The following is a 27,182-nucleotide window of genomic DNA, read 5'->3' on the forward strand; positions in this document are numbered from 1 at the left end:
TTTTGGTAGGGACATGTCCCTGCGATTCATGTACACCTCTCCAAAATCACTAATATGCAGAGAACGGGGCAGTTCTGGCACCCCTCTGAAGATCTATAATCAAAACTTGATTTGGCCCAAACAGACGCCGACTGTGGCCGCAGAACAGGAAAATCATTTGTGCAACTTGGAATTTTATTCTGAAAGCATGAGCCGGAAGTAGCACTTTTTCTAATTCTCTGTAAATGACAGTGGTCCGTGGAGAGCAGAGCCCAGTGTTCAGCACCACAGTGCGTCGAGCAGAGATGGAGGCAGAGCTGACCGGCAGAGAGCTCGTCTGAACCGGAGATAAGAAACAGATGAAACCGGGGGATAACCATGTTCCACCCTGAATAGAGAACATCTTCACGGCAACACCGGATCGTGTGAGACAGCAGCGTCATGAGACCAGTCCTGCATTGAGGTGAGAGCTGCGGGCACTGCCGCTGCTGCGTTGTGTTTCTTATTTAGCGCGTCTGGACCATCCTGACGTTCACGATGAGACATTTCGCACAGCCTCTTCTCGTGTGCTGATGCTGTGAGGAGAAAAGGCATCGTGATTTGTTGTGGGCAACAACAACAACAACAACAACAACAACACCAACACCAACAACAACAACAAAACCTCCAGGTGCTGAGGCGCAGAGGAGGCAGAGTGTTTGGCGTTTAAACCCGTTTCATCCCGAGTCAGCCCGAGTCAGCCTCCGCGCTGAAACCTGCTTAAAGACTCGGCTTCTGGTGGTAGAGAACAAGTGCAGCCGTCTGATGGCAGCGACGTGTTTCTGGTGTCGGCACGGACAGAGTGGATGAGGCTGCTTCCTGGACTTGAGAGGGGGGTGGGGGGGGGGGGGTGGGTCGCGGTCTGAAGGGGCTTTTTCCCCCGATAATCCATTTTATAGACTTGAGGGAGTAAAGTGTGGTCAGTCACTGCACGGCTCAGGGGCCCCGATGTGATCTGATGTGATGCACAGGCCCGCTCGAGATCATCCAAAATCAGTGTACCGACTCGTGACTGCACACGCAGGCTCCCATTCATCGGCTGCTTTCCAGACCTGGATCTGTCAGCCATTCAGCAGCAGCCGATTCCCATTCATGAAGTCCGGTACGCAGCCTGCACAACGATCCACTGTTGGCTTTAAATAGGCTCCCCGGGCCGCAGTAGGCCTGTTTTAGGCCCGATATTGACTTTCTCTCAGGTGTCTTTTTATAGGCTACACAGACAGTCAGTTTATATGAAGCTTAATAAGTCTGATTTTAACATCAGGGCCTACAGGCCTGCTCATTTAGAGGCATCTACATCACTGGAATAGCCTCATAATATGCAGTGATTTGTATAGTGACTTAATCGAGGAAAACATTATTAACTAAATTCTATCTTATTGTTTTGTTGTGTTGTGATATTTAAGCAGCACCCCTGTAAAATCAAATCTTGCAAAGATGCAACAATTCTTTCATTGTAAAGTTGAGCTACTCACACTTGACTCGAGCTTCTGTGCCGAGCATGCCGCCTGCACGTACAGGGGGTGGACAAAATAACAAGAACACTCATGCTGTCCTATACATCACTACAAAAAGTGTCTTATATGCCTCATGATCACAGTAATATCAGTGGGAGGCTTTATTAAATTCTGGCACCATTTTGTGATGTTCCAGTGAACTAACTAAATGTAGGTGCTTTTGTGTAGAATTTATTTACTCTCTTCTAAACTTTAAGTCTATCATATTGGTACTGTGGTGTTACTTTGTGGTAATATTCAAGCAGCACCACTCAGAGGTAAATATTTTTAAACATGCAGGTTAGCCTGTGTTCTGTCAGCAGTGGACAAACTTTACACACAGTGTACAAACAATGTGTCGTATAGGCTGTTACATCACTGTAGTGTTCAGATAATACTTTTATAAAGCCACATCATGTCTCTGATGCTATGTTGGGATTTTATAGTAACATATAGGGATCCTTTTTCTCCAACTGCACTATAATAATCTAAAAAAGCACTAAAAAACAACTTTACAATGATTTTAAAGTACTTTGACTAAAACTTAGTTAGTTTGATGTATATTCTGCATGGATTCAAAAAATAATAAAAACTCTGTATGATATCATGATTTTATGCAATTCAATACATCCCCACAAAAAAAAAAATGTCTCTTGCACAGCTGAATCAACATACGGTAACGGGAAATGTGAGCTGCACTAAGTATCTATTATAAGGGAATTGTAGACATAATGCTGATCAATCTATCAATAGAAAATTAAGCACCAACCTCCAGCTTGTAGGATGTGAGGATTTACTGCTTTTCTTCTTCTTCTTCTTTTTTTTTATCTCTGTAAATATCTTTATTTTAGGGTTTTGGGACGCTGGCTTCATCTGGCATTTTTTCCACGATAAATAACTTAGTCATCATGTGAACTATAAGAATAAATTCATGTATTTGATATAAACTCAAAATACTTTACATTATTCAGAGGGGAATTTGAGGAAAGCAAGTTTGCAAACAGAAAATAATTCAAACCTAATAGTTTAAATACATACACTCTGGACCAATCCACAGATGGCCAAAAAAAAAAAGACATCATGAAACTATGTTATATAGTGTTACATAGAGCCAAACAAGCGACTGTGTCCACCCCCGGTTCGTACCATCATCATGCTGTTTTTTACATCAGCTTCAGTCCTTCACTTTGAATTAAAAACTCATCTATTCCAGTAAGCGACGCACTTGATGCTCACACAGGTTGTACAGTATTTCTCCCTCTGCGTCCGTCTCTGTGAGAGGCCTGTGGTCATCTGTGAAATTAGTTGGACCTGGTGGGTGAGAGACAGGAAATGGAAGTCAGTGGTGCTATGTGCATCTCCCACGCGCTGCGTCCTTTATCACCGACAGCCATATGGATGCCTGAGCTCACTCAACATTTACACTGTCACTGCCTGCCAGAGGACGCACAAGAGAGAGAGAGAGAGAGAGAGAGAGAGAGAGAGTTAGAGAGGACAGCCTGTCTGTAGAGGACACACTAATTGATGTGTTTAATGTGTGTGATGAGGCCCTGCTACCTCAGGAAAAACCCGCAGGTGAAGTGGCGAGCATTGCTCTATTTGTCTGCAATCACAGTTTGGTGATTTGGTCCTCAGGAATGCTCGTTCTCCATCTTCTCATCATGTCTGGGTTCTTATCATTGGCCAATCTAACTGCCTCCACACGCACTGACACACACACAGACACACACACACACACACACACACACACACACACTGGCACAGATAGTTTCCCATACAGCTGGGTGTATCAGTGTCTGGATCAGGACTTCACTGCACCTATTCATAATGTCTGTCTGCACTCACTATCACCCTCCCAGCCTCACAGCTCCTCTCTGGTGGTCCTGTGTCACGTTGCGACTGATAGAAACTCTCCCAGACAACATTCAGGCGCATTAAGGAGGGACGAGGTTATCAGCGCTCAGGTCAAAGGTCACTGACCGGCTGCTCTAAAGTGAACAGATCTAAAAGTATGTGGGTCTATCACCGCTGACCCCTATACCTGCTCTTTCTCCTGCTACTGCGTCTGATCCCTCATCGTATCTCTCTGTCTTTGATGTCCCCGTACAGGGATTTTATCTTGTCTCTACAGCTTCTCTGCTTTTCCTTCCCCATTCTTCCTCCTTTCTTTTAATCCAGTGTTGAAGCTGGTGTTCCCTTTTTTGTTTCTTGCGTTATTCACACACTCCTACACACACACACCTGGATGTCTACTGTAATAATGTGCATTTTGACTTCTGTAGGAGAGTCTGTTTTTGTCACTGTGACTTTCCGACTGTGTTCACTTTTGTTTCCGTCTTCCTTCAGTGAAGAGCAACTCAACAAAACAGACATCCTGGTCATTCTGCTTTCTGCATCTATGTCACCCATTTGAGCTGAAAAGTTCTTAACTTTAAGTTTAATGTGTGTTATTGTCTGTAATTATGTTGCCATCAATTCACTGTTTGTTTATTTAAAGGGAGAGTGCCGCCTAACCAACACTGACAACTTTAACAACATTAACTATATTTGCTTGCTCAATTTACACCCTTTGTCACAACAACAAAACATTGATTATCTTGTTAACTGCAGTTCCAAGTAGTCAATTATTATTTGCATCAACAATGGCAGAATTGTATCATAAATTGTACAAAATGAAGTGCATATGACATTCAAAACTGCAGAGGATATCCACATAACAATAATATAAAAAAAATAACATTAATACTGGGTCGAAATAATACCTCGTCTTGGGTGGTAAAGTTTGTTGGTACTATCCTAACCCAATTCTTTTCATTTACAGTCCCTCAGCTGATTAGTTCCTTGACTAATCAATTATTCATTTGGTCAATAAAATGTGGTGAAGGTGATGTCTTCAAAATGCCTGTTTTGTTCGACGAACAGTCCAAAGACCCCCAAAATGTATCTTTTCTAACATAAAACAAAGTAAAGCAGCAATTCTTCCAATTAAGAGGCCGGAAGAGAAGAAATACATTATTAAGTACTTTATTCACTGGTTCTATCTTTTCAAATGAGAGGATTTATTGATATTTTTTTCCCCATCACTTTGAGCTGAATGAAATTTAATTGAATCTTTGGGTTTTGGACATTAAGAAGCTGCGTCGGGCTCTCAGGTCATTTTTGACATTTCATAAACGATTGATTAAATAAAAACTAAATTATTGGTGACAATAATCATCAGTTGTAGCCCTAAATGGCTGCAAGTAGCAAATATTGTCATCATAGATTAATCTAGATGTTATTTTTTGGATTAGCTAGTTAACTATGAACTGTTGTAATTATACATGACAAGTCAGAGATATCGCTATTACTTGTTTTGTCCAGTCAACAGTTCAAAACCCAAAAAATTCTAAATGTGACAAGAAGATTTTGAATTTTATTAGTTATTTTAAATGACCGAAACTATTGTTAGATTTTTAAAATAGTTTTTCTGACTCTTGACTAATCGATCAGTGCTGCAGCTCTATTTATTATCCATGTTTTACATTCATACTCCGACAGCAACAGTGGGGTTTTCCTGTTTGCGTGTGTCCTTGAATATCTTCAGTCCATATCTATGTGCTGTAATATTTACATCTTATATAAGAACACATAATTAACGGATTCACATAGCGTTGAAGATGCATGTACATCGCTGCACTGTACTGAGTGTGCTGCTAGCTGTGTGCTGTGGAGCAGGCTAATATTAGAAAACATGGCTGGGCACAAACTCCCCGGGGTGGGAGCACAACATCACCAATCATCCTCATCGGCCAATCACTGAGGGTGTGCTGCTGGCATATAGGATGTAGGAGTCTGTTAAACTACATGGGCTGTGTTTATCTCTGAAAGTACACGGAAGAATGCGCAACTTTAATAACACAACTCCTTGTACATCCGTTATGCTTGGCTACGGTATCATTTTCTCAGTCGCTCTCTGTTACCACCTACAACACCACAGTATTAATCAGGCACATGTAACTCCTGGCTCCGCACAGTCCAGTCCTGTGAGGGCTCTACGAGGTACATGAAGTGAACGGATCTTGCACGATGTGTTTTGCAGGCGGTAGCTGATCACTTTTCCCTGCACAGTAATGTCTCTTTCCTCTCCTCCCTTGTCAGTTTACTGTTACAGACAGAACTCCCAACCATCTGACAGAGATATCTGCCCCGCTCCCCTGGGTAAAGAACCAGCAGGAGGAGGAGGAGGAGGGAGGTGGGGGTGGGGGGGGGGTGGGCGCACGGTCGTGATAGATTTTTACCATAGATAGGGAAGAGACACAAGAAGGGAAGGGCTTCTGAGGTCTGCAGGATGGAGGTGAACATTTTTAGATTCCCGACAACTCTCCTCAAGTCTTTTTTTTTTTATTATTTTCTTCTCTGGGTCCGTCAGAGCTGAAAAGAACGTCTGAGGAGAGTGGTGGGGATGTAAGAATCTACATGGTGCCTCTGCTCCCCCTTGTCCTGCAGTAGGTCTCTTTCTTTATGCTCCCCTTGTCTCTTCCACCTCCACACGCTCACTGATTGTTTTAGCAGATGGCCTGTGGAGCAAAAACATGCCCCCTTCCAGTGGTGGAAAAAGTACTCAGGTCCATTAGTAAAAGTACCACTACAACAATGTAAAAATACTCCAGAAAAGGTTAAAGTATTTTAGAGTCCTATTTAAACAAAAATACAGAGGCAGTAAGAGCAAAATGTACTTAAAGTGGCTATAATACATCATATCAAATGAAAAAAGGAAGACAAACCCACATAGAATTATCATCTGAATCTATAGTGACTATTAACTCTTCATTTTGGTTTCCCGGCCTGCAATGTTATACTTTTTTTTCTCATGACATTGTTAACAGCTAAAAGAGACTATTTAAAAAAATAAAATAAAATTTAAAAAAAACCTGTTCGCACTAAACATCAGAGACAAAGTTAGCGACTAGGTGGTTAAAATAGCGGAACATTTAGCAGGTAAAGAGCCACATATTTCCTTCAGCGGTTACTTTAGACCTTTAGTCTAGTTTCGTCCTCAAAACTAAAAAAATACTGTTTGAAAACACTTAAACTTCACTTTTGTGTTGCTTATTGCAGTATGTTTTGCAGGGTGAGATGAGTTCATTGCTGCCCATGTGGCTGTTAGAACAAAAAAACAATAACGCTACTCCAACTACATGGTACTCACCATGGACGTATTAAGGGCTTGAATATGTGGCAGACAGGTACATGGACAGCTGCGAGCAGGAGTAGATTTGTTTGAAGTGTGCATGGCGGACGTGTTTCCACACCTCCACTAGATCGCCGTCTATGAGATGATGTCGAAGACTCGCACTTTCTTCTTTTCCCAAACTCTTCATCTGGATGCGGCGCCACTGCCACTCCGCTTTGCTGACTCTTTTCCCCAGAGGCCACTGCATTGCAGTGGAAGTCCCCTTAAGCCCAAAAATAATTTCCCTCATAGACCGGCTTTATAAAAGGCTTCTAAACTGTTGACAGGATACCTTGTTCTAAGGCACACAAGACCCAATGAGACACAAGACAAAAAATAAAACTGCAAGCAGTGATATGCAGGCCCTCGCACGCTGCACGTCGGGGATCCAGCGGGTCGGGGCCGCAGGCTCCCTGACGTGCAGCACGCGAGGGTCCGCATATTCCCGCTTGCAGTTTTAATTCTTTTCTCGGTCTCGTTCCTCATTCTTATTAAAACAAAATAATTGCCTTTTTTGGCGGCTTTAACATCTTCAAAAACTCATGAAAGTTGGTGTCCGACGCATGTGCAAAGTTTCCTGAGGTTTGGAGCATCGTTTGACCTTAAATATCAACTTCCTGTGTCACGGCGAAACATCAAACTTAGCTGCATCGTCCTGGCTATACTATGTACAAAAAAATACTTTTGGGTCACATGCTATAGTATGACTTTTTTGAATGACATACGGCATGAATTTTTTTTTTTTTATCATTTTTTGGAATATTACCTTTTTCTGAACTTACATGCATACCTCAAGTGGGGATCGTACCCAGTTGCATCTCACCGTGAGGCAACTGCTCTAACCACTGCACCACTGTGTCATACTATAGCGTGTCGTCCGAAATATGAAAAAAAAAAGTCGAATCTACGAAAACAAATTCTTTTGAGAACTTTTAATTCAAAACATGTTAAGAGTACACAGACTAAATTTAAAGTCGGTCCGACAAAATCTGTAGGAGGAGTTTGTAACAGTACAACGTGTGAATCGCCAAAATGGTGACTAAATTGAAAATGGCAGACTTCTTGTTGAGTTGATCTAATGGTGCAATGTAACTTTTTTGTACATCTCGGTATGATACACGTCCAATGAATTTCGTGCATGTAGGTAAATGGAGCCGCCGGGGCCTCTGTTTAGGGGGCGCTAGCGAGCCATTAGGCCACACCCACTTGCGCACTTTTTCGCCTAGAGAGACACGTGTACCAACTTTCATGAGTTTTTGAGTAGGATAAAGCCTCCAAAAATCCAGTGTTTTGCGGAGAATAATAATAAACGCTTGAACAACAATAGGGCTTTCGCACGATCGGTGCTCGGGCCCTAATAACTGAACTAAATGACTGAAATCTTTATCTGTAAAGTAACTGCAGCTGTCAAACAAATGTAACGGAGTGAACGTGGTGTAGTTCATGTGAAAATGTTAAAGGAAACTGTATACAAGTGCCTCAAAAGCGGCACTTACACACAGTATTTAGTTACTTTTCACCACTGCCCCGTCTCTAGGGGCTTTATATCCCTGTGTCTTTTCAATATGTAGTCTGCTTCAGTCTGCTGAGCCTCACAAAACCATAATGCTGTCCGCTTCCTCCAGCGTCTCGTGGCTTGAGTTTCATGCTGACTCAATGACTGTGTGTGTGTGTGTGTGTGTGTGTGTGTGTGTGTGTGTGTGTGTGTGTGTGTGTGTGTGTGTGTGTGTGTGGGCGGGTGCGACATAGTCAGTTTAGTATCCTTGAGAGAGGCACATATCCTCATCTTTGCGGAAGGGCAGGAGTTTGAGAAATGCACCTTAGTGAGTGTTGTTGCTTTTTCTGCTGAATGAGTAGAAAGTTGGCCCAGTGCAGGTTTTTAAATAGCTGAATGGATATTGACTTCTTCGCCAGCAGCAGCAGCAACAACAGCACACACACACACACACACACACACACACACACACACTCACTCACTCACTCACTCACTCACACGGAGAGTGAGATAATTATTACAGCAACACTGTGATTATCAGTTTACTTTACAAACCTTGGGTGGCTTGAAGTAATGAATGGATGAATGAAGTGATGGAGACATTAATGAGTGGAAAGTGATTCTACCTTTTACGTTTCCAAACTTTTATCAGTTTAGTACCACTTTCTTTTTAAAAGGCTTTTAAGTTGGAACAGATTTATTAATAGGGAATAAACATTTACTAATGCTTTATAAGTCATTTATAAATTATAAGAGCAGATTATGTGGAACCAGGTTGTGGGGAAACCGGTGTTGCTGGAATTTCCCTTTTATGTAGGCTAATGTTAACAAGTCATTAATACTGTTATTAATAAATAGATTTTGTTCCCCATTTGCTTCCCGTTTCCAGGCACGAGCTGAGACAGTTTACTGTTCAAAACTTAAAGGAAGTGACAGGAAGTGACTTTAACTCACAACATAGTTCAAGTCATCATTACAACTCAAACCGTTTTCTTACCCTAAACAAGTGTCTATTGTTCCTCAACCTGACCAGGTTTCAGAGGGAAGGAACAACCGATATTGTCGTTTGGGTTGGAGGACTTGTTGGTAGTTTTCTGTCATCAATCAAAACTTTTTTTTAGTTATTTTTTTCATTTGCTTCTTTGTTTCCCTTTTTGTCTCTTTTTTTCTTGGTTTGTTTCTTTCTTTCTTTATTTTGTTCTTTGTTTCTCTCATTCTTTGTTTCTTTCTTTTTTGCTTCTTTCTTTCTTTGTTTTTTCCTTCTATTCCTTCCTTTCTTCCTTCCTTCATTCGTCTTCCTCCGTCTCCTTTCTTGTCTGTAGGTATGTATGTAGGTTTTATTGTTAATCTTTAATGCCTCCCTTTTCCTGTATTTTCTAGTGTTTATAACATCACAGCATTCCTCTAAGATGTTGACACCAGGCCTCAGCATCCAACAGTTTCTCCACATGATGAGCTCAGAAATGGTCCTTCAAAGAGCCGGCACTCCTGCGTACTTTCTGTCATCATATCCTCTCTCTGATCTTTATTGTTTGTTTCAGATCTGTGGGAGAAGAAATGACAGACAGCGATTGGCTTGTAGTTGAACATGCATCTCGATCAGATTTAATTCCAGTGGCGAGTTGTTTGCACTAATCCTTTCTGAAAAGACAACCCACACGGATACTTTTGAAAATAACAATCAAGTGGCTCAAAAGAGAAACACAGGGACTACTGCAGTGCGACTATATGCATGATTCAGTTTAAGAGTGCAGTTTCAGTAAGCAAACATCTGAGCCCGTATTGTGCGAGTGAACTGCCAAGAGAAGCCCAGCAGCTCTGAGAATAAGCTGTCGCAGCTCAGGGAGTGTTGGCCTTCCCTATGCCAACCCACTCGCACGATATCTTCTTTTTATCTGCGTGATTTACAGCAACCATCAAACCAACATGTGTTTGATTGTTCGGGTCTATTCACTGATGCTGTATTAGTCACTGAAGAGGAGGGGGTGTGTGAAAACTGTTATTGGATGTTGCTTCTGACGCAGTGTTAGCATGAATCTACATCCTCGCTGTAGAGAAGAGTTTGAGCAGTGATGTGATGTGGTTTGGCACTGCTTGGTCCGGAGAGGGAGGCAGCGCTGCAGACTGAATCATACAAACGCACACACATGCTGTGAAGCAGAGGAATGTAAAGATGAGTGGATGAATGTAACTATTATCTCAAAAAGATCCTCATTATTGAAAAAAAACAGGAATGAGTGTGATAGACAGGACATACAGAGGAGCCATGCGATCAGTTCAATGGTGTTGAGCTGCTCTGACAGAACAAACTTCCAGATAATTCAGATAATCCGAGTGCATGTCAGAAATCATCAATTGGTGAGACTCACAGCTGATGGAGCAACGTGACAACAGCTTTCTCGATCGGTTGTCACATTGAATCTCTTCATAAGTTGAATTCAAACCTTCATGACATGAGCTATCACAGATTCTCGACTTGTCAGAGGAAATAAATTCTCCCCACAGTGGAGCAAGATGTTGTTTGTGCTTGTTGTCACTGGAGCTGGAGCTTCTAATGACGACACAAATGTTCTGCCACCTGCAATTTTGGGATGTTTTTAAGGCTTCTGGAGGTGTTTATGTTCTTCAAACATGGACATTTCATTACCTGATTCCAGAGTTTTTTAGAATCAATATGTTTAAGAACTTTTTGGGCGAAATAGATCATTTAAAAACCACGGGATTATCTGAGAAACGACACAAAATGAACCAGATCTGGTTTTCTTGATTCATAAAACATTTTGGGAAAGTTAGGAAATACTTGAGATGCAAAACAGAATTTAAGTAATCCAATAAATTAAAGTTGTGCCTTTATTTTTGGTTTCGGGTCACATGTTTCATGGTGTGGGAGAACTAAAATCTTCCGTTCTCGATATCACTTCGATATTAAGTTGCACAATTTGTATGAAGGAATGTGAGAAAGAGGTAGAGATTGTGGGAGGCGATGTTGATGCGAAAACAAATGATTTTGATTTAAAAATTCAAGAAAACCTTGGCAGTTAAAAAACACGCAGCAGAAAATCAGTTCAGGGGCTTCATTTTTCATATGAAGATATAAATACTACAATAACACATAAGGTCGTTCGCAGTTTGCTTCATTCACACGTGTTTTATTCTTTATACCATCTCACACGCAGGCTGTTCCACAATTGCTGTGTGTGTGATCTAAAGAAGTTACACAAATACATGCTGCAATCCTTAACATCGACACTAACACTCTGCTCCTCTTCCTCCTCTTCAGCCTCTCCTCGGTGGGTTGGCATGGCTCAGTGATGAACGGAGCGGTGGTGCCCGGTAGCCCGGAGCTCTCCTCCTCGTGCCCGCTGCCTGACTGGCGAGAGTTCTGTGAGCTCCACGCTCGAGCCTCCGCTGCAGATTTCGCTGACAAGTTCCAGCGCTTTCTGTCGGAGAACCCGTGCTACGACTCGCCCGGCGCCGATGCCAGCTTCTCACAGCACTTTGCTCACCACTTCCTGGAGTGCTTCTCTGCCGCGCTGACACAGGCCCGGGAGAACCAGGCGTCCTCACCGGGGGAGGACGGCTCCAACCCGGCACCCAAGTACAGCATTGTTCCTTTCCTGGGAATCCAGGGTTGCCCGCTCTCCTACGGTCACGACCTCTTCCAGAGACGCAAGGACGCAGGGGCTTCAAGTGAATCCCTGGACAGCATGGACAGCGGAGGGGGAGGGATAGATGGGGCGGGCAGTGGCACCACCGCTTCCCGAGGCCCCCAGACGACCCACAAGGTGTCCGCTCTGGGACAGTCACGCAGCTCAGAGGACGTGTCAGTCAGTCACCCAAAGGCTCGCTTCAAGAAGGGCTTCTCCCTCAGGAACATGAGCCTGTGTGTGGTGGACGGGGTGAAAGAGATGTGGCATAGACGGGCCTCCCCTGAACCCGAGGCTCCCCCCGGGGCCAGGAAGGCCAACGGAGGAGGAGGCGGAGGGGGGGAGGCGGCGGCAGGGGGAGAGAAGTGGTCCCAAAAGCTGCGACTGCCCCGGGGTTCCCAGGGCCACAAGGCCGAGCTGCTGGAAATCCAGAGGGAGGGAGCGCTCAGGTACATGGTGGCCGATGACACAAACTGTATGGGTGCTGCACAGTGGCAGAAGTGTCGCCTACTGCTGAGGAAGACGAAGAGGGAGGAAGGAGGAGAGAGGTTCCTGCTGGAGTTCTACGTACCACCCAAGGTACATGAGCACACTTTGACATAAAAAAACAAAACATGAAAGAATTAATCTGGTTATAAAATGACGGAAAGCAGTGTAAATGCACATTTTTTATTTTTCAGAGTCTGAGGTGACATATTCCAACTTCTTGTGTATTTGATCAACAGTGCAAAACTCAAAGACATTCAGTTTACTGACAAGGAAAACACCTCCTTAAATTAAGAAGTGGCAACCGGCTACTTTTTGTTTTATCTTATCGTAAATGAAATATCTTGGGGTGGTCCATTATTTATCAACCAAAAGGATCACTTTGTATACCTCACGTTGCTCTCTGGAAATGTATGATTTTTACTATTTCAGCAAAAAGCTGTTTGATTTTATCTCTTAGCTGTTACACCTATTTTGTCAGAGAATTTTATTGAAGGTGTTTCAGAGGCTGAAGATCTTCCCACCAACCCACCTGACAAAACCACAAACAGGCAAATGATTATTAACATATACCAACAAACCTTATTGGGTTTGGGATTTGTCTTTATTTAGAATTAAAAATGGTCCCAAAACCTTGTTGAACTTTTCAGCACAGTAGTAATTACAGGTTTACACATTTCCAATATTTCAAGTCTCATGCAGATGAGGCAAAATCAATAAAAAAAAAAAAACATGAATCAATAGTGAAAATATTCTTTAGTTGCAGCCCTTCCTGAATCCCAGATTTAAATTGAGCCTGATGATCGAGCCCTGCTGACGCTGAGCGACGCAGGTCAAACCACGTATGCATGCACCCTTCACATTTGTCTATATGGGATTTCCAGATCATTGCCCCTGACCTTAAGTAGGCCATGAGGCTGTGCAGCTGAGTGTGTGTAAATCTGCTGCTGTCCTTTGATCATGGCTGGTGGGAATGTAGGGGATAAAGCTGCGGAGAGGGGAGAGGGGGAAAAGGGGGAGAGGGAGCTGGCAGAGAAAACCGGAGACTGTGAGAAAGAGAGAGAGAGGAAGCTGTTACATTGATTTCTATAAGGCGAGGGGATCACAAAGCTTCTCTTTCGTGTGCAAAAAATAAATATTGATTGCTTCCTCATCTTTGGCAAACTGGCAGCGGTGACAAACTGCAAATAGAAACCGAAATAGTTTAGTCATTTGAACTCCTCCAGGTCAGTTAGTACCACAAGACGAACATGAAAAATAAAACTTAATAATTCAGCTGTTTCGTCAGCTGTGTTCTATTAACGTCCACACATGGGAAAATGATTATCCACCGTGGTCGAGGCTGACATTAGGAGACTTCAGAGCAGCGGCTACAGCCTTGATGACACTTTAATTAAACACACACATCTCGACAGGCCCGCTCGGAGTTGTTTTATCACTGCCATCCTATTCACATCTTACAAATCATAACAGCGCATTCGACAGGTTCGGAAAGATAAACTGACTCATAAAATCTCTCTCCTGCGTGCTCCTGGCTCGGGCTCCGTCCCTGTCAGGGCCATCAATCTGCCCGCTGCTCTGTGTGGCACAATGCAGCGCGCTAACTGCCTGCATTATGACACCGCAGCAGGCCCCGGGATGACCCGCTCTCTGGTTCACACCAGCCCAAGTAACGAGAGGCTCCTCATGTAACATCAGAGAGGCTTCAGCTTAGAATAAAAATACTGAAGGTTACATGGAAGATTAATACAAGGACAAATACTTTTTTTAAAACATTGCCTGGGAAAATTTGACTTTTCTCTTTTTTTTTTCTCACTTTAAGTCACTAAGAATGCAACATTTTGCATATTAAAAAGCACCTCAACAGTGTTTACTTTTCTTGGTGATATTAGATATATTTTGTGCATTCATACCAGTTTGTCTTTTTAAAGTCCCGTCACTATACAAATTCAGAGAAATCCTTCTTTGCCTGCAAAACAATTTAACAAAGTCTAACTTTGTGTCTTGTTTGACTTGTTGGCTTCACTTGTTTAAAGGGTAGATTCACCCAAAAATGCATCTTTTCTTGCTAACCTTTGGTGGTATCTAACTTTATCTGCTGCGGTTTTAAGATATATCCACCTCAGAATATTTAACCTCATATGAATTAAGAAATAATACATTTAAACCTGTACTAATCAATATTTTATATTAATGACAGAGTAAATAATACAACATGTGCCAAGTGAAAGCAGTCGCTCATAGTGATGAACCCTCAGAGAATTAGCACCGGTTTTTCTGAGCTCTACAGAGCGTGGCAGGATCCTTTAAATTTGGTTTCAGTTTTACACCCCCAGCCTCAGATTTAGCGTTGTGGTTCACTCTCACCACTGTCAACAGTGTCGTTTACAGATGCAGCCAGCAACTCCTATTTGGTGTTGGACAGGTAGAGTCCAATTACAAATTGGAGATGGGTAAGGGCATTTAGTCACTAAAAAGTTTGATATTTCCCTCATGAGCTGGTGGAAGACCAAAAAATAATTAAAAGGAGCATAAATATTGGACTTCAAATCATAAGGTGACAAGAAACATGACTTCAAGTTAATGCTCATATTTTTACCTGTTTGCTAACAAATTCACCTTGCAAACACTCCAAGAAACTCAGACATGGACAAATACAAACAAAACCATCTATGTAGCTCGATACTACTAGAAGTGAACAGTTCATCACAAAATATGAGAATATTTTCTGCAAGACTTCAAGTGCCGTGTGGTGGAGCACACACTGTTATGTGCACTGGTTTGCACGAATACATTTTTCCACAGACAAACTGGGTTTATACTGTCCTGAGTGGAGAAGCACAGGAAATGGTGAAATGGTTTAATACAGGAAGTGTTTTTTGACATCTGATCCAAAGAAAGGAATTGTGGGCGTGGACGACAGCCAAGATGCACAGGCGGATCAAGAAGAGAACTGTGTTACTCCAGACAGATCCGCTGATAAGCCTCTGCCAGACTATCAGTCAGCCTCCTTCTCGCTCTACCTCTCCTGACACACGCAGAAATAAACACACACACAGACACAGCTCACCGCCTTATACGTACACACACACACACACACACACACACACACACACACACACACACACACACACACACACACACACACACACACTCATAGGATCTGTTAAGATTATCGTTTGGATCCAACTCTCTGCAGAGGGCAAACTGGAGTCAGCCGAGTTTTCTGTGTTCACCCTCTTATAAACTCTTCCTGTTTTATGTTTGTTTGTCAGTCAGCAGGAATAATCGCTGAGATGCAGTGAGAAATAAGAGACCGTGTTAAAAACTGAGCTGCGGAGGTATTATTGCAGATCCTGCAGTCTTTTGTAAACTCTCCCCTACTTCTTTATTTCATTTAAATGAGTTACTTAATCTGGGGTGTTGTGCATTGCTGGAAAGGGCTGCACCAATAATTCCGCCTGCCTGTTGCCCCTTAATTAACATGTGTGAAGGGGAATTTGAGGGTTTGGAGGAACTGCATGCATCTCACACTGAAGCCAGTGGCTGAAGTGATTTTCTATTTAAACCTGGACCACTAATTTAGAGCTCTATTTAGGGCTTTCTTTGGAGGAAAATATATAGTTTCTACTTTTACAAGTGTTGCAGTCACCTCCTACAGAATGTAACACAGGATGTAATTTCACTCTGGACCATTCATAATGGCTTATTATGGTTTTTGGTGATAGTATACTGGCACAAATTGTACTACCATCCAGGGAGTGATGCATCATTTGTTTTGTAGAGCAGAAGTGATTAAAATATAACTCTTACCAAATGAAATCTGTTCCTAAATCCACTGTGATCTGCAAGCAACAGGCAGCACGTTTATTGTCCTAAAACCTTTTTATATGGGATTCACAATTATTATATTGTATATTATATGACCCTCTTTATACCAAGAATTTCCCTTTTTAAATCATTTAGACTGCTCCTTTTCTCTATACACAGTTAGTGAAAATACTGTGGTGCTGCAAAATGTGTTTCTATTTTCACAATGGTAATCATCTGTTAACCACTTCCTCTTAGGGGCTTGTTAGACTCCTGACTAACCTGTTCGGAGCCACCGATGTAAAGTGAAGCAATTTGCAGTTATGAATGTCCTCATTGCCTCTAGTGTGTTTTGTTATTATATACATGTGGTAGGTGCAGTATCGTTAAAACGGGCTTTTATGAGTCTGTTCGTATGTTGGTTCTAGTCTTCAAAGCCCAAAGTGAGCATCCCTCTGTCGGCCATCGTGGAGGTGAGGACCACCATGCCGCTCGAGATGCCTGACAAGGACAACACCTTCGTTCTTAAGGTAGGATCTGCAAAAATGTTGCTACAGCTGCACCTGCATGAGCTGAAATGCTTTATTAGAAGTAATGAAGAAAAAAAAAAAAAAAATCTACATAAAAACAAGCTTGAAAACAGTTTTTCTGGGAAATGAGGTTTGCCCATCCTTTGAACAGAGCTCAGTGTATTGATTGCGGTGTTTGGCTGCTTCCACAGGTGGAAAACGGTGGAGAGTACATCCTGGAAACCATCGACTCCTTGCAGAAAAACTCGTGGGTTGCGGACATCCAGGACTGCATAGACCCTGGGTAAACCACCAGATAAATATTTGCTGTTGACTGAAGATGGAGAGTAGAGAGAGACGGAGGGATGGGGAGAGGGGGAAGGAGGGGAAACACACACAGTCATTAATCACCCGATTAGTGGAGTTTTTGACAGGTTGCTTGAGCACAAACATGGGTGAGCTTGCACCACCGACATTCCTCCTCAGGTTCTTGGATTAGTGGATGTTTGTCAGTGTAGCTCAGGACATAAACAGAGAGATTATTTGTGTCCGTGTTTGAAGGATGTGGATGTGTGTAGAGTTGTGTGTTAGGACTCGGTGATGTTTGTTTGCACATGTGTGCATGTGTATACGTTCTTGTGGTTGTCCTGACCTGCCTGTTTGTGTACAGTGACAGCGGCGATGACATCGAGCTGGCGTCATGTCCTCATGGTCAGGCCTCCAAAGACTGCTCCATGGTGGCCTCTTGCAGCTGTGAGCTACTTTCTGAGGGTGAGCCAAGACTGCTCTCTATTCTCCCCTGCAGAACAGCATTACATAATATTTACTTGTTTTGATCGGGACAAATGTGTTGATATATAAAAACTTGTTTAGGAGTGTATCGTGCTTCAGAGAGGTCATGTCCTACAGCGGCAGAGCATTACAGCGCCCCCTCAGTCCGTTGCAGGGAACCTCCTTTCACCCAGCACCCATCCCACATGCCTTTAGAGCGTTTCCTGCAGTCTCCAGAGGCCCAGGGCTCCAACTCCACTGCAGGTAAAACATTTACTTTTCCTCTCAAGCTAATCCAAGCAGGTGAGGACCTGTAAACATGAAAATGAACACTAGCCGATTATAGACGGAGAAAAATAAAACATGTTCTTGTGTGTGACACTACTCAGGTGGTGGTGAAGGAGCAAAAGACTCGGATGGAGATGCCAGCTTGGCGGGTTACCCATGGTTCCATGGTACGCTGTCTCGCGTACGTGCAGCTCAGCTGGTCCTTTCAGGCGGAGCCAGGAGCCACGGGCTCTTTGTGATTCGTCAGAGTGAGACCCGGCCTGGCGAGTATGTCCTCACCTTCAACTTCCAGGGCAAAGCCAAGGTGAGATGATAAGAGGGAAGATAAACAGTATTATGTCAAGTGATTGAGTCGTAAATACTCTGTTTTCAGTTTTCTTCTTTTGTAAAACTGTTCAAAACAAACTGAATTAAAAGAATGAGAAATTATTTTTTTTTCTAAGTTTTACTCGATAAAAGTAATAAAATTAGTAATGGATTTTAAAAATTGTCATCGATTAATTATAAAATAAGGAATGAGCTTATTGTTTCTACACTCAGAATAATCAAGATAAATTCTCTCAGTCTTCTTCTCGTGACATTTGGAGCAGCAGCCACCAGTTGGAAAAGCTGCAGTAATGTCACCATTTTGTGCTCTCTTATGTAACATGATCCCTGCACATCACATCCGGCCAGCCGGCAGTGTTGAGGAAGTGTCAGCTGCCACCTCTTCCTCTGGTGTGTCAGCTCTGCATTCTGTCACTCTGCTCCCACAGCGAGACACCTCCCAGATAATGTCCTGACCTCTGTCTTGGCCTGTTTCTTTCAGCTCACTGTGTCTCACACGGCAATTCTGTCTTTGTGTTCTCTCTTTCCCTCTCTTCTTTCTTTTTCATTTACTGTCTCTCTCTCTCTCTCCTTCATGTCTTTGAATTGCAAACCTTTTTCTAACTTGTTAATGTCCTGTTTCCCTCTCTTTCCCTTCCTTTTCCCTCTCAGCATTTACGTTTGTCAGTTAATGAGAACGGCCAGTGTCACGTCCACCACTTGTGGTTCCACACCGTATCGGACATGTTGAGACACTTCCACGCCCACCCGATCCCCCTTGAATCTGGAGGCTCAGCTGACATCACATTACGCTCCTATGTGCAAGTGCAGCGAAGCTCCACCACAGGTACTCAACACACGAACTGAAAACTGTTTACGCATGTAACGGTAGTTGGAGATGTTGTCCTCTCTAATTAGGCACCTGTACCACATAACCAGTCGTGTAGTTATAGTAGGTTATTTTCATACAAGACCTAATTTTGTACTGCGTGACTGTTGATCAGATACAGTACTAATAAAATACTTAACGAGTGTTTGATTATGGAAAGATGTGCTGGAAAAGTCAAACCGTTCAGAATACATTAAAGGTTTCTTGTGGGGGTTTAGACCTCGAGGTCCACTCTTTGTTTACCTCATGTAAACATGTCCAGTCCAATCCATGGTGTCACACGACCCCACTGCTCTGCAAGTGGCAGTCACATAGCAAGATACTGTATCGTGCTATGCACCAGCAAAGGCAGGGAAATAGAAGAATTCAAGCAAGTAAACACAGATGTAAACAATACAAGATTTAAAACGCTATTAAAAATTGCCTTTGCCAAGTTTTATGAGAAAGAAAGTGCACCTCAGGGATAGCAACTCAATGGGTTTTTATGAGTAACCGAATGTAGACATAATTTTTGTTTGTTTACACAAAACTCCATTGGTATTTGCTACTCATCTACATAATATCAAGTGTTTTCAAGTATTCTGGGAGATTATGTTGCTTAGTGGAGTTATGCAGGAAATAACCTGAGGTCACAAAAGTCAGTGTAACATGAATGGCAAAGCTATACACTGTTAACATAAGGAAGAAAACTTACAGGAACCTCATGGAGATGTGATTCCATGATGAGGATTTTAAAAACAAGAAGACAGTTCTGCTGCAGCCTCTTAAAAGGGTCATTTAAGTTTATAAAAACCTGTCAATAGAGGACACGATGGAGCTGCAAGAAACTAATACCGAGCAACATACCCGTCTGTGTCTGCTCATCACATAGTTTTAGATTTAAAGCACGAAACACATGAAAGAAGACACAAATAAAGGTGTAATTCACAAGAAAAAAAAGTATTACCCTGTATCATTTACCCTGTTTGGTGGGTTTTGCTGCCACAGCCCAGTTTGTGTGGTGTGACCTGTAGCTTGTGGTGACTGATGTTCCCAAATTTAGTCCAGATATTATGGTGCTTCTATACATGTACTGCTGTTACAATACGATTTAACATTGACCATGATCTTGTGACTGCCTCATTTGGCTCCGTTCATGTACTAAAACAAAGACAAAAGATGGGGTTGATGGTGTTCAAGTGTCTGATATATAGGCAATCAATCCGTAGGTGCTTTTAAAGAACGAAGTGTCTTATCTTGACAGTCGCCAAGCACGAAAGCATAATGTTGGCAATTAGAAACTTACAGAAAGTTAAATGTGTTCATGGCCTTATAGATGCAGGAAGCAGAGTTCCCCCCACCATCCCCTCTCCATACTAACACTGGTCCTGCCCTCCACTCTCCTGGCATGGGATAAATGCCCTCCTGTAGAAGAGTGAGGGGGCGATTATACCGCAGAAGTTTTGCATGCGGGCCGAGACTCCAACTCCAACCCACCCTGGTGGTCACAAAGAGGCCCTCTGTTTCCCCAAACGCTGGACCTACGCACACCCATGCACTCACTCACATGCACATAGTGAGGGTTTGATTCAGGGTGTAAAAGACTTTATTGATACACTGGTCAAGCGTGTCTTTGGCACCAGTGTTGTCGGTGTTATTGGCCACCAAGAGAAAGGATAATAAAAGAGGCCCACACTGTCTGTGTTGACGCGCTGCTCTATGAAGGAGCCTTTCACTCACAGCTCTCTAGTGTAAACCAACAAACAATTATCAGCAGCACAGATTAATCTATACTGTTAATGTGTCTTCTATTAAAAGGATGTCTTTCATCTCCCCACAATCTGTTACAGATGTGACTGCGCCTCCAGTCCTCACTCCACCCAGGGAGGCAGCCTGCAGGACAGATTCAGCTCAACCAGCTCTTCACCCTCCTGGAATCACAGCACCTGCAGGGCCTCCTTCTGATGCCCCGCTTTCCTCAAGCACCTCCTCCTCACCCACCACCCTTCCCTCCCTCTCCCGCAGTGACCCAGGTACTGGAGGAGGAGTAGGAGGAGGGTTGCAGAGCCGGAGTAATAGCTCTGAGCGGCTGCTGGAGGCCTCTATTGGTGGATCTGAGGACTACCACGATGCCGATGGGACTCGCAGGGCCCGAGCTGTGGAGAACCAGTACTCTTTCTACTAAACAACCCAGGGCAGGGTTCGGTCATGTGTTTTCTGATTGGATGACATGCAGCAAGTTGGAGGTGACATGGGCTGCTCTGTTGATGAGTCCAAATCACTTGATCACTCATCATTGTGTTTGTTTGTTTTTGTTTCAAGGCAATTTCCTGTTTCTGGACTTGAGAAGGGAGCGGAGATGATGCCGAGCAGACTCTGGCTTTGTTTCAAACCCAGTTGTCAAGGATTTCAGTAAACAGAGACACAGAGGGCTGTAGCTAGGAAAGGAGAGGTCAAGGTATAGAAAATGCAGCAGTGAACATAAGTGTAGGAGGATAAAGCAAGAGGAAGTCATCCAGCATATGGCTTTGATTCACCTCTTCTGGCCACTTCCTGATCACCCTTACCCACAGTTCCCAGGGAGCAGAGTCGGTGTCACCACCCTGCTGAAGGGTTAAGAGTTTGAAATGACCCTGAAGAAACACTCCCTCCCTGCTGAGGTCCTCCGAGCTCCCGGGAGTGCCCCGCTAATGTTTGTAAAGCTGCTTTGAGTCTGTCCCGGATATCCTCACTGTCTCTGCGGGTTTTCCCTACAAAGTCCTGAAATGGGTCTTTTCTCTACACTAACATCAGTCCAGCAATCATGGGTGTGTTAGTGTTAGCTCAGAGATGTTTTTCTTAAACATGTACAGCCTAAAGGGTCTTAGTGCCTGACATTTCCCTTGGACTTGAACGGACTGTTGTCCATAGCGAGAAGAGGGTGACGCTGTCATCTCACATCATCACAACTAATGAAATGTAGGTGATTGATTTACTGTCACTTTCTACCTGAAACATACTGCATATCTCTGCATACTGAAATGGTTTTCTTCTCACAGTTTTATTGATGGCTGCAACACACACACACACACACATACATGTGGTCGTATGTTGTGTTAGAAATCAGTTTAAAACTGTTGCAATGGAAGATGAACCATACATGTTCAGTCTGTACGAACAGGACAGGGTGGCTCCCATTTTGATGTCCTCCTGGGTTATTTCTATGAGTGTGGTGGTGTATTAGAGTCCAAATATTTTTCAATGATCGGTGTGCTACAGTAGTGTTTCTAAAATGGGGTCCCTCCGTCTGGTGATGGTTCTGTATTCAAATTCATCATATGAATAACCTGTAGATTAGATATGCTGTTAATATAGATCACTTTGAAGTAATGCCTTGAAGATATTATTATACCAAATCCAGCATTTATCGGAGGGACTTGGGACATGGTTTCTTCTGAATGGCGGCAGTATTATGTTCTGTTTGTGTGGCCTGCAGTTTAATCTGCGGGTGTGAACTGAAACAGTACAGTTAGGAAAACAAAGGCTAATAAATGGCTGTGCTTGAATGGACAGATGTTACATAGCTGTTTCGCTTTGACACACTTCATATTGACACAGTACTGAGCCTTTAATGTTAATATATTGAGAAAAAGCATTTCACAGCACAACATATTTATTACTGTTGAGAATGAATGCCTAAACATTGTAGAAAATATCTAGCCTGGGATTGCCAGATCCAAACTCACCGTCATTGCACTTAGCCACCGACGCTGGCCACTGATTGGTCCGTCTGCCTTTCAGCGTAAACATGAATGGAAACAGGGTTTCCAGACTATAATCACAACAAAGAAAACTGAAGCTGTGAACATTTGTCTGGCATAGTCATGCTATAAAATATCAGTTAAAACATCATCATGAAGGAAAAAAATATATATTTTCTTTAACTATGCTAATTGCCCTACTCGATAAGAGTGAGCAGCTCTTACATTTCTGTCACATATGAAGCTACAGTGCCTGTTGGCGGCTAACCTAGTTTAGCACTGGAAACAGGGCAAACTAGTAGCCTGGTAACAAAATCCGTCTGACAGCACATCTGCAGCTCACTAATGAACACTTGTCACTTTTATTTAATAAGTACAAAAACCGAAATGCCAAAACCAAAGTTTTACTTGGGATTGTCGGCCAGACTGGTTCTTTGGTCAGAATTAGTTGCCAGTTACGCCAACCAAGAAGTAATCCAGCAGAACCTCCTATTCTTTATTCTGGCAGAACAACCACAGTTGAATAACAGAAAAATAGATCACTAACTGTGCGCTGCTTGTGATTTTTGCCAAGAATGTTGCCGTCGTTCATCTTATTCAGTTTGTAAACAGGATCCCAACAAACATTTATTCAAATGAAAATCCTCGTTATCTTTACTTTGTCGGCACTTGAAGCTAAATTAGCTCGTTGCTAGCAGTAGCTTCCTGTTCACTTTCCTTTATAATCTTCTTGTCTGTCTCTCAGCATGACCGGTAATAAGGCAACTCTTCCAACTTTAGTTTTTAAGCATGTTAGACACATCTGAAAACAGAAAAGCAAGACACATGTCATACAATTGCAAATAGGACACCAAGCAGCAGCATGTAACATCTGAAACGTGTAACACTTTAGTTCAGGTGGAAGAAACATATCGAGAGTCCGCGACTGCCTTCTCAAGCACGGCCATTTAGCCATTTCAGTTGAGGAGCGGCGGGAGCAGTTCATGTGCCAATTTGAATCCTATTTTTGAAACATATTTATTCCTCAGCCTGTAAATTACATTTTCCCTATTGAGTCTTATTTATGTACAATTGATTGATTCTTCTTGATGGAACATCCACAGTGGAAATCGTCTGTTGCAAGAAACACACATATCACAGATCGCTCACGTCTCCATTTTATTTTCTTAACACTCTTAAAGCTGAATTTTCTGTTGTCTGACTGAGTTTTGAAGAGTCTGTGCAATTTTGTACAAAGTGATGTACTTGACATACTACTTTATATTTCTGTGAATAAAATGTGAACAAACTGTTGCACACTTTCTTTTATCTCATCTCTTTGTTATTCAAACAGACGTCACAACTGGTGGTCCAGATTTAGAGCACATATTTAGATACAAACATAAACTGAAAATGTTTTTAAAGTGATGCTGTTCAGCACCTCTATCTAAATCAACAGAAGTGTGAAACCTGAGCTGTAATGAGGTTTTTTTTTTCTGTTTCAGTTTCCGTAAAGTAGTCTGTCTTTGTTCCATAATTAGGCCCCAGGGTACAAACAAACTTTGACTTATTATAGTTCATTCTCAACCCATGTGCATTTATATTACAGCAGCTGATCCAGAGTAAACAGTTTGACTTGTATCAATCACAATCGATTTTAAAGGCTGATAACAATATCCCATACATTTACTGGGTTTATGTCCCTAATCTTTGACATATTAAGGGAAACTGTACATATTAATCAGACACACAGTGAACCACATCAGCAGGCCTGTGCTGCATTCATATCCTCCCACACACTTAAAACATGGTGAGGCCCCTCAGGCCTCCAGCTGTCACCTGCAGATCATGTTCCTGTGTTCAGATGCCCTCTAGAGGTCAGATCATACCTGAAGAATAAAACAGTAAAAACACGAGGAATTACAGCTACTGTGTCTGTTAACTGCAATAACCCACAAAACTCCATTAAAGCAAATAAATAAATAAAACTGTTTAATTCTATTTTCTCAAATACAGCTTCTCTTACCCAGAATAAACTTATTTTAACATAAACATTATATTAATCACAATGTGGCATCCTTAATGTACAGTACATACACATATATACACTTAACCATCTGGAGTAAGATGTTAAACTGTGTATACATTTACTAATAACAAAGCATCTTCAAATGAGATATTTTAAAGTGATTTTCTACATTACAGTCAGAGTAGAGGTTCAGGTGGAGGAATTGTGCATCATTCAGCATGAAAAGTAGAATTTTTCCATCCATGTGCAGCATTTGATCCGACAGAAATCAATTCTAGCTGCAAAAAAGGTTGTTTGGCTTCAGACTTGTCACCGCTAATAAAAATTAAATAAACTGGTTAATAAACTGAGAAATTGTTGTGTTTGCTGACACAAAGGCTGAACCTGCGTGGACACGTCTACATCTCGTTTCTCAGGTGTACGATGTGTCTGCATGTAAGGATGAATTTAACAGGATGACACGGCGATAACGTGACGCTGAAACCAGTTTTGTAAGAACTAAACCGTCAGAGAGCCATTAAATGTGAAATATTTGAATTATGGCAGGAATAAATAAGTCCACATCCTGCTGTGGTTTCCAGTTTCCACTTGAAGTGACAGTTATTTGCTCCTTCCTGGGTGAATGTATGTGCGTGTTATGTTCTTGTTATTTCAGGTCAATAAAATCTTCTCTTAGAGGATGGATTCAGTTTTGCAAGTCTGTCTTGTAATAAATAATGAACATTGAAACAGGTTTAGCTCTCTGTAATGATGTCCTATGTATTTCCACAGTAAGTGACGGAGGACAAAGTCCAGTGTGTTTGTTTGCACGGCGGCTCCCTGCTGAGCTGCAGCACAGAGACGGGAACAAAAACACATAATCGTGTACAAAGAGGCCATAATCATCTAAGATATTCTCTTAAAATACAGACATATTGGCGATGGATACGTTTCAGTACTTTTCTTGAAGGAAAGGCGAAGACTGTGGATTTGTTCTCATATCACTTAATGTCTCGTAGGAACAGAGCTGTTTCAGAGGACAAGGCGGGACCATTGTTTTCTGACAGACCGGAACGATGGAGAATCTACAATTTAATCCAATCAGCGTGTTTGTGGATACATTTTATGAATGAAAAGCTTCCCGAGAGCCCTCACACGAGGGAACGTGTGTGGCTGCTGGTTCTGTTTCAGGGTCTGCTGATGCTGACCATAATCATCCCCGCCATGGCCAGTAGAGCGGTCACAGCCACCTCGATCATCTTCCGCTGCCTCCACCTGTCCTGCTTCTCCTTCTGCAGCCCCTCCCTGTGCTGCTTCCTGGCTCTCATGTCCTTCTCTCTCTGCAGCTGCTCCCCATAGTGAGCCTGGTAAAAGGCGTCAAAATCGAATATGGGCTTCCCCCCGGCTTGGGAGAACCGCCTGGCTCTGTGCTGGTGCGGCTGATGATGCGGGAAGCCCGTGGGTCTGCTCGTGGCCTCTGTAGACGACGGTCTCCAGCCACTTCGGACGTCCGCCTGGCTCAAGATGCCCCGGTCGTACTTCCTCCTCAGGCTGATGTTGCCCAGCACGGTGTAAGCCTCGCTGATCTCAGAGAAGCGCTGCGTGGCCTCCTTGCTCTCGGGGTTCTTGTCAGGGTGGTAGACGAAGGACTGCTTGTAGTAGGCCGTCTTAATCTGGGACTGCGTGGCACCGGGAGACACCTTGAGGATGTCGTAGTAGGCCGTCTTGCTTCTGTGCAGCAGGGGAGGATCGCTGGAGCTCCGGCTGTAGCTCCTTGAGGTTGTGGAAGCTTCACGATGCGGTTTCAGTTGTCCGAGTCTCCGCGGGCAGCCCAGCCTCTCTGGTCCCTGCTCGGCCAAAATGAACACGACAGTGCAGAAAGCGCGGAGCTGCTGAGGGGACCTGAGGGTGTCAGGGTCGATGGAAACAGCTCCTCTGGTCCAGGGTGTCATCCTGCAAGGTAGCAGTTTCTCCCGGAGGAGTCCTGCAGAGAAGTACAGGGCTGTTGCAGGAGCTAGTGGGCTCTCTCTGGTTTCAACGAACCCGATAAGACGGGATGCAGCCGGCCCCAAAGAGGCGGCACAAAGCAGGGTCACATCATCCTGCTGACTTTCTCTTTTTACCACTCTGGAAAGTTTCTCTGATTTGCGTCGTGTCGCTCTGCTTTCTGGCACTGGCTGAACTTCACCTTGCTCCTGGACCGGGTCGTCTTCGACCGGACCCTGAACGGAGGGGCGGCTTATCGGGAGACTTCTTCCGCTGCACACCGGTCGACTCTGGCTGGTTCTGAGAGCGGACAGCCTGTAAGCTCCGCTCCCCAGCCTCTGACCGACCTCTGCCATTTTACCGAGAACCGGCCAGTGAGCGGGCCGGAAGACAGATGTGGCATCCGGTGCGTCACAGGACGACGAACCAATGAGAGTCAATGTTTACAAGAAGTACGCGACATAACCGACCAATAATCTTCGAGGAACACGGGGAGCCTAATCAGCGAGAAAGTTTTTGTTTGATTATTTAGTTTTTAGAAAAGCTGTACTTGCTTATAT

The 27,182-nt window shown here is 43.2% G+C and overlaps 2 protein-coding genes across 2 annotated transcripts; one reads left to right on the forward strand and one right to left on the reverse strand.

Moving 5' to 3' along the window:
• Positions 1-234: 234 nt before the first annotated feature.
• LOC138197393 (SH2B adapter protein 2) lies at positions 235-23,942 on the forward strand. The gene is made up of 9 exons (XM_069148194.1): positions 235-442; positions 11,505-12,450; positions 16,596-16,697; positions 16,889-16,980; positions 17,347-17,447; positions 17,550-17,711; positions 17,837-18,039; positions 18,714-18,888; positions 20,760-23,942. The coding sequence occupies exons 2-9, from the start codon at positions 11,536-11,538 to the stop codon at positions 21,092-21,094; spliced, it is 2,085 nt and encodes a 694-aa protein (XP_069004295.1). The 5' UTR covers positions 235-442; positions 11,505-11,535; the 3' UTR covers positions 21,095-23,942.
• Positions 23,795-26,997, reverse strand: dnajc30b (DnaJ (Hsp40) homolog, subfamily C, member 30b). The gene has a single exon (XM_069148195.1). The coding sequence runs from the start codon at positions 26,976-26,978 to the stop codon at positions 25,824-25,826; it is 1,155 nt and encodes a 384-aa protein (XP_069004296.1). The 5' UTR covers positions 26,979-26,997; the 3' UTR covers positions 23,795-25,823.
• Between the last annotated feature and the right edge of the window lie 185 nt (positions 26,998-27,182).

The sequence above is a fragment of the Embiotoca jacksoni genome, unplaced genomic scaffold (genome assembly GCF_022577435.1).
Source record: "Embiotoca jacksoni isolate LCO1_2020_lvr unplaced genomic scaffold, fEmbJac1.0.p SCAF_14, whole genome shotgun sequence".
In the NCBI taxonomy this organism is placed as follows: Eukaryota; Metazoa; Chordata; class Actinopteri; family Embiotocidae; genus Embiotoca; species Embiotoca jacksoni.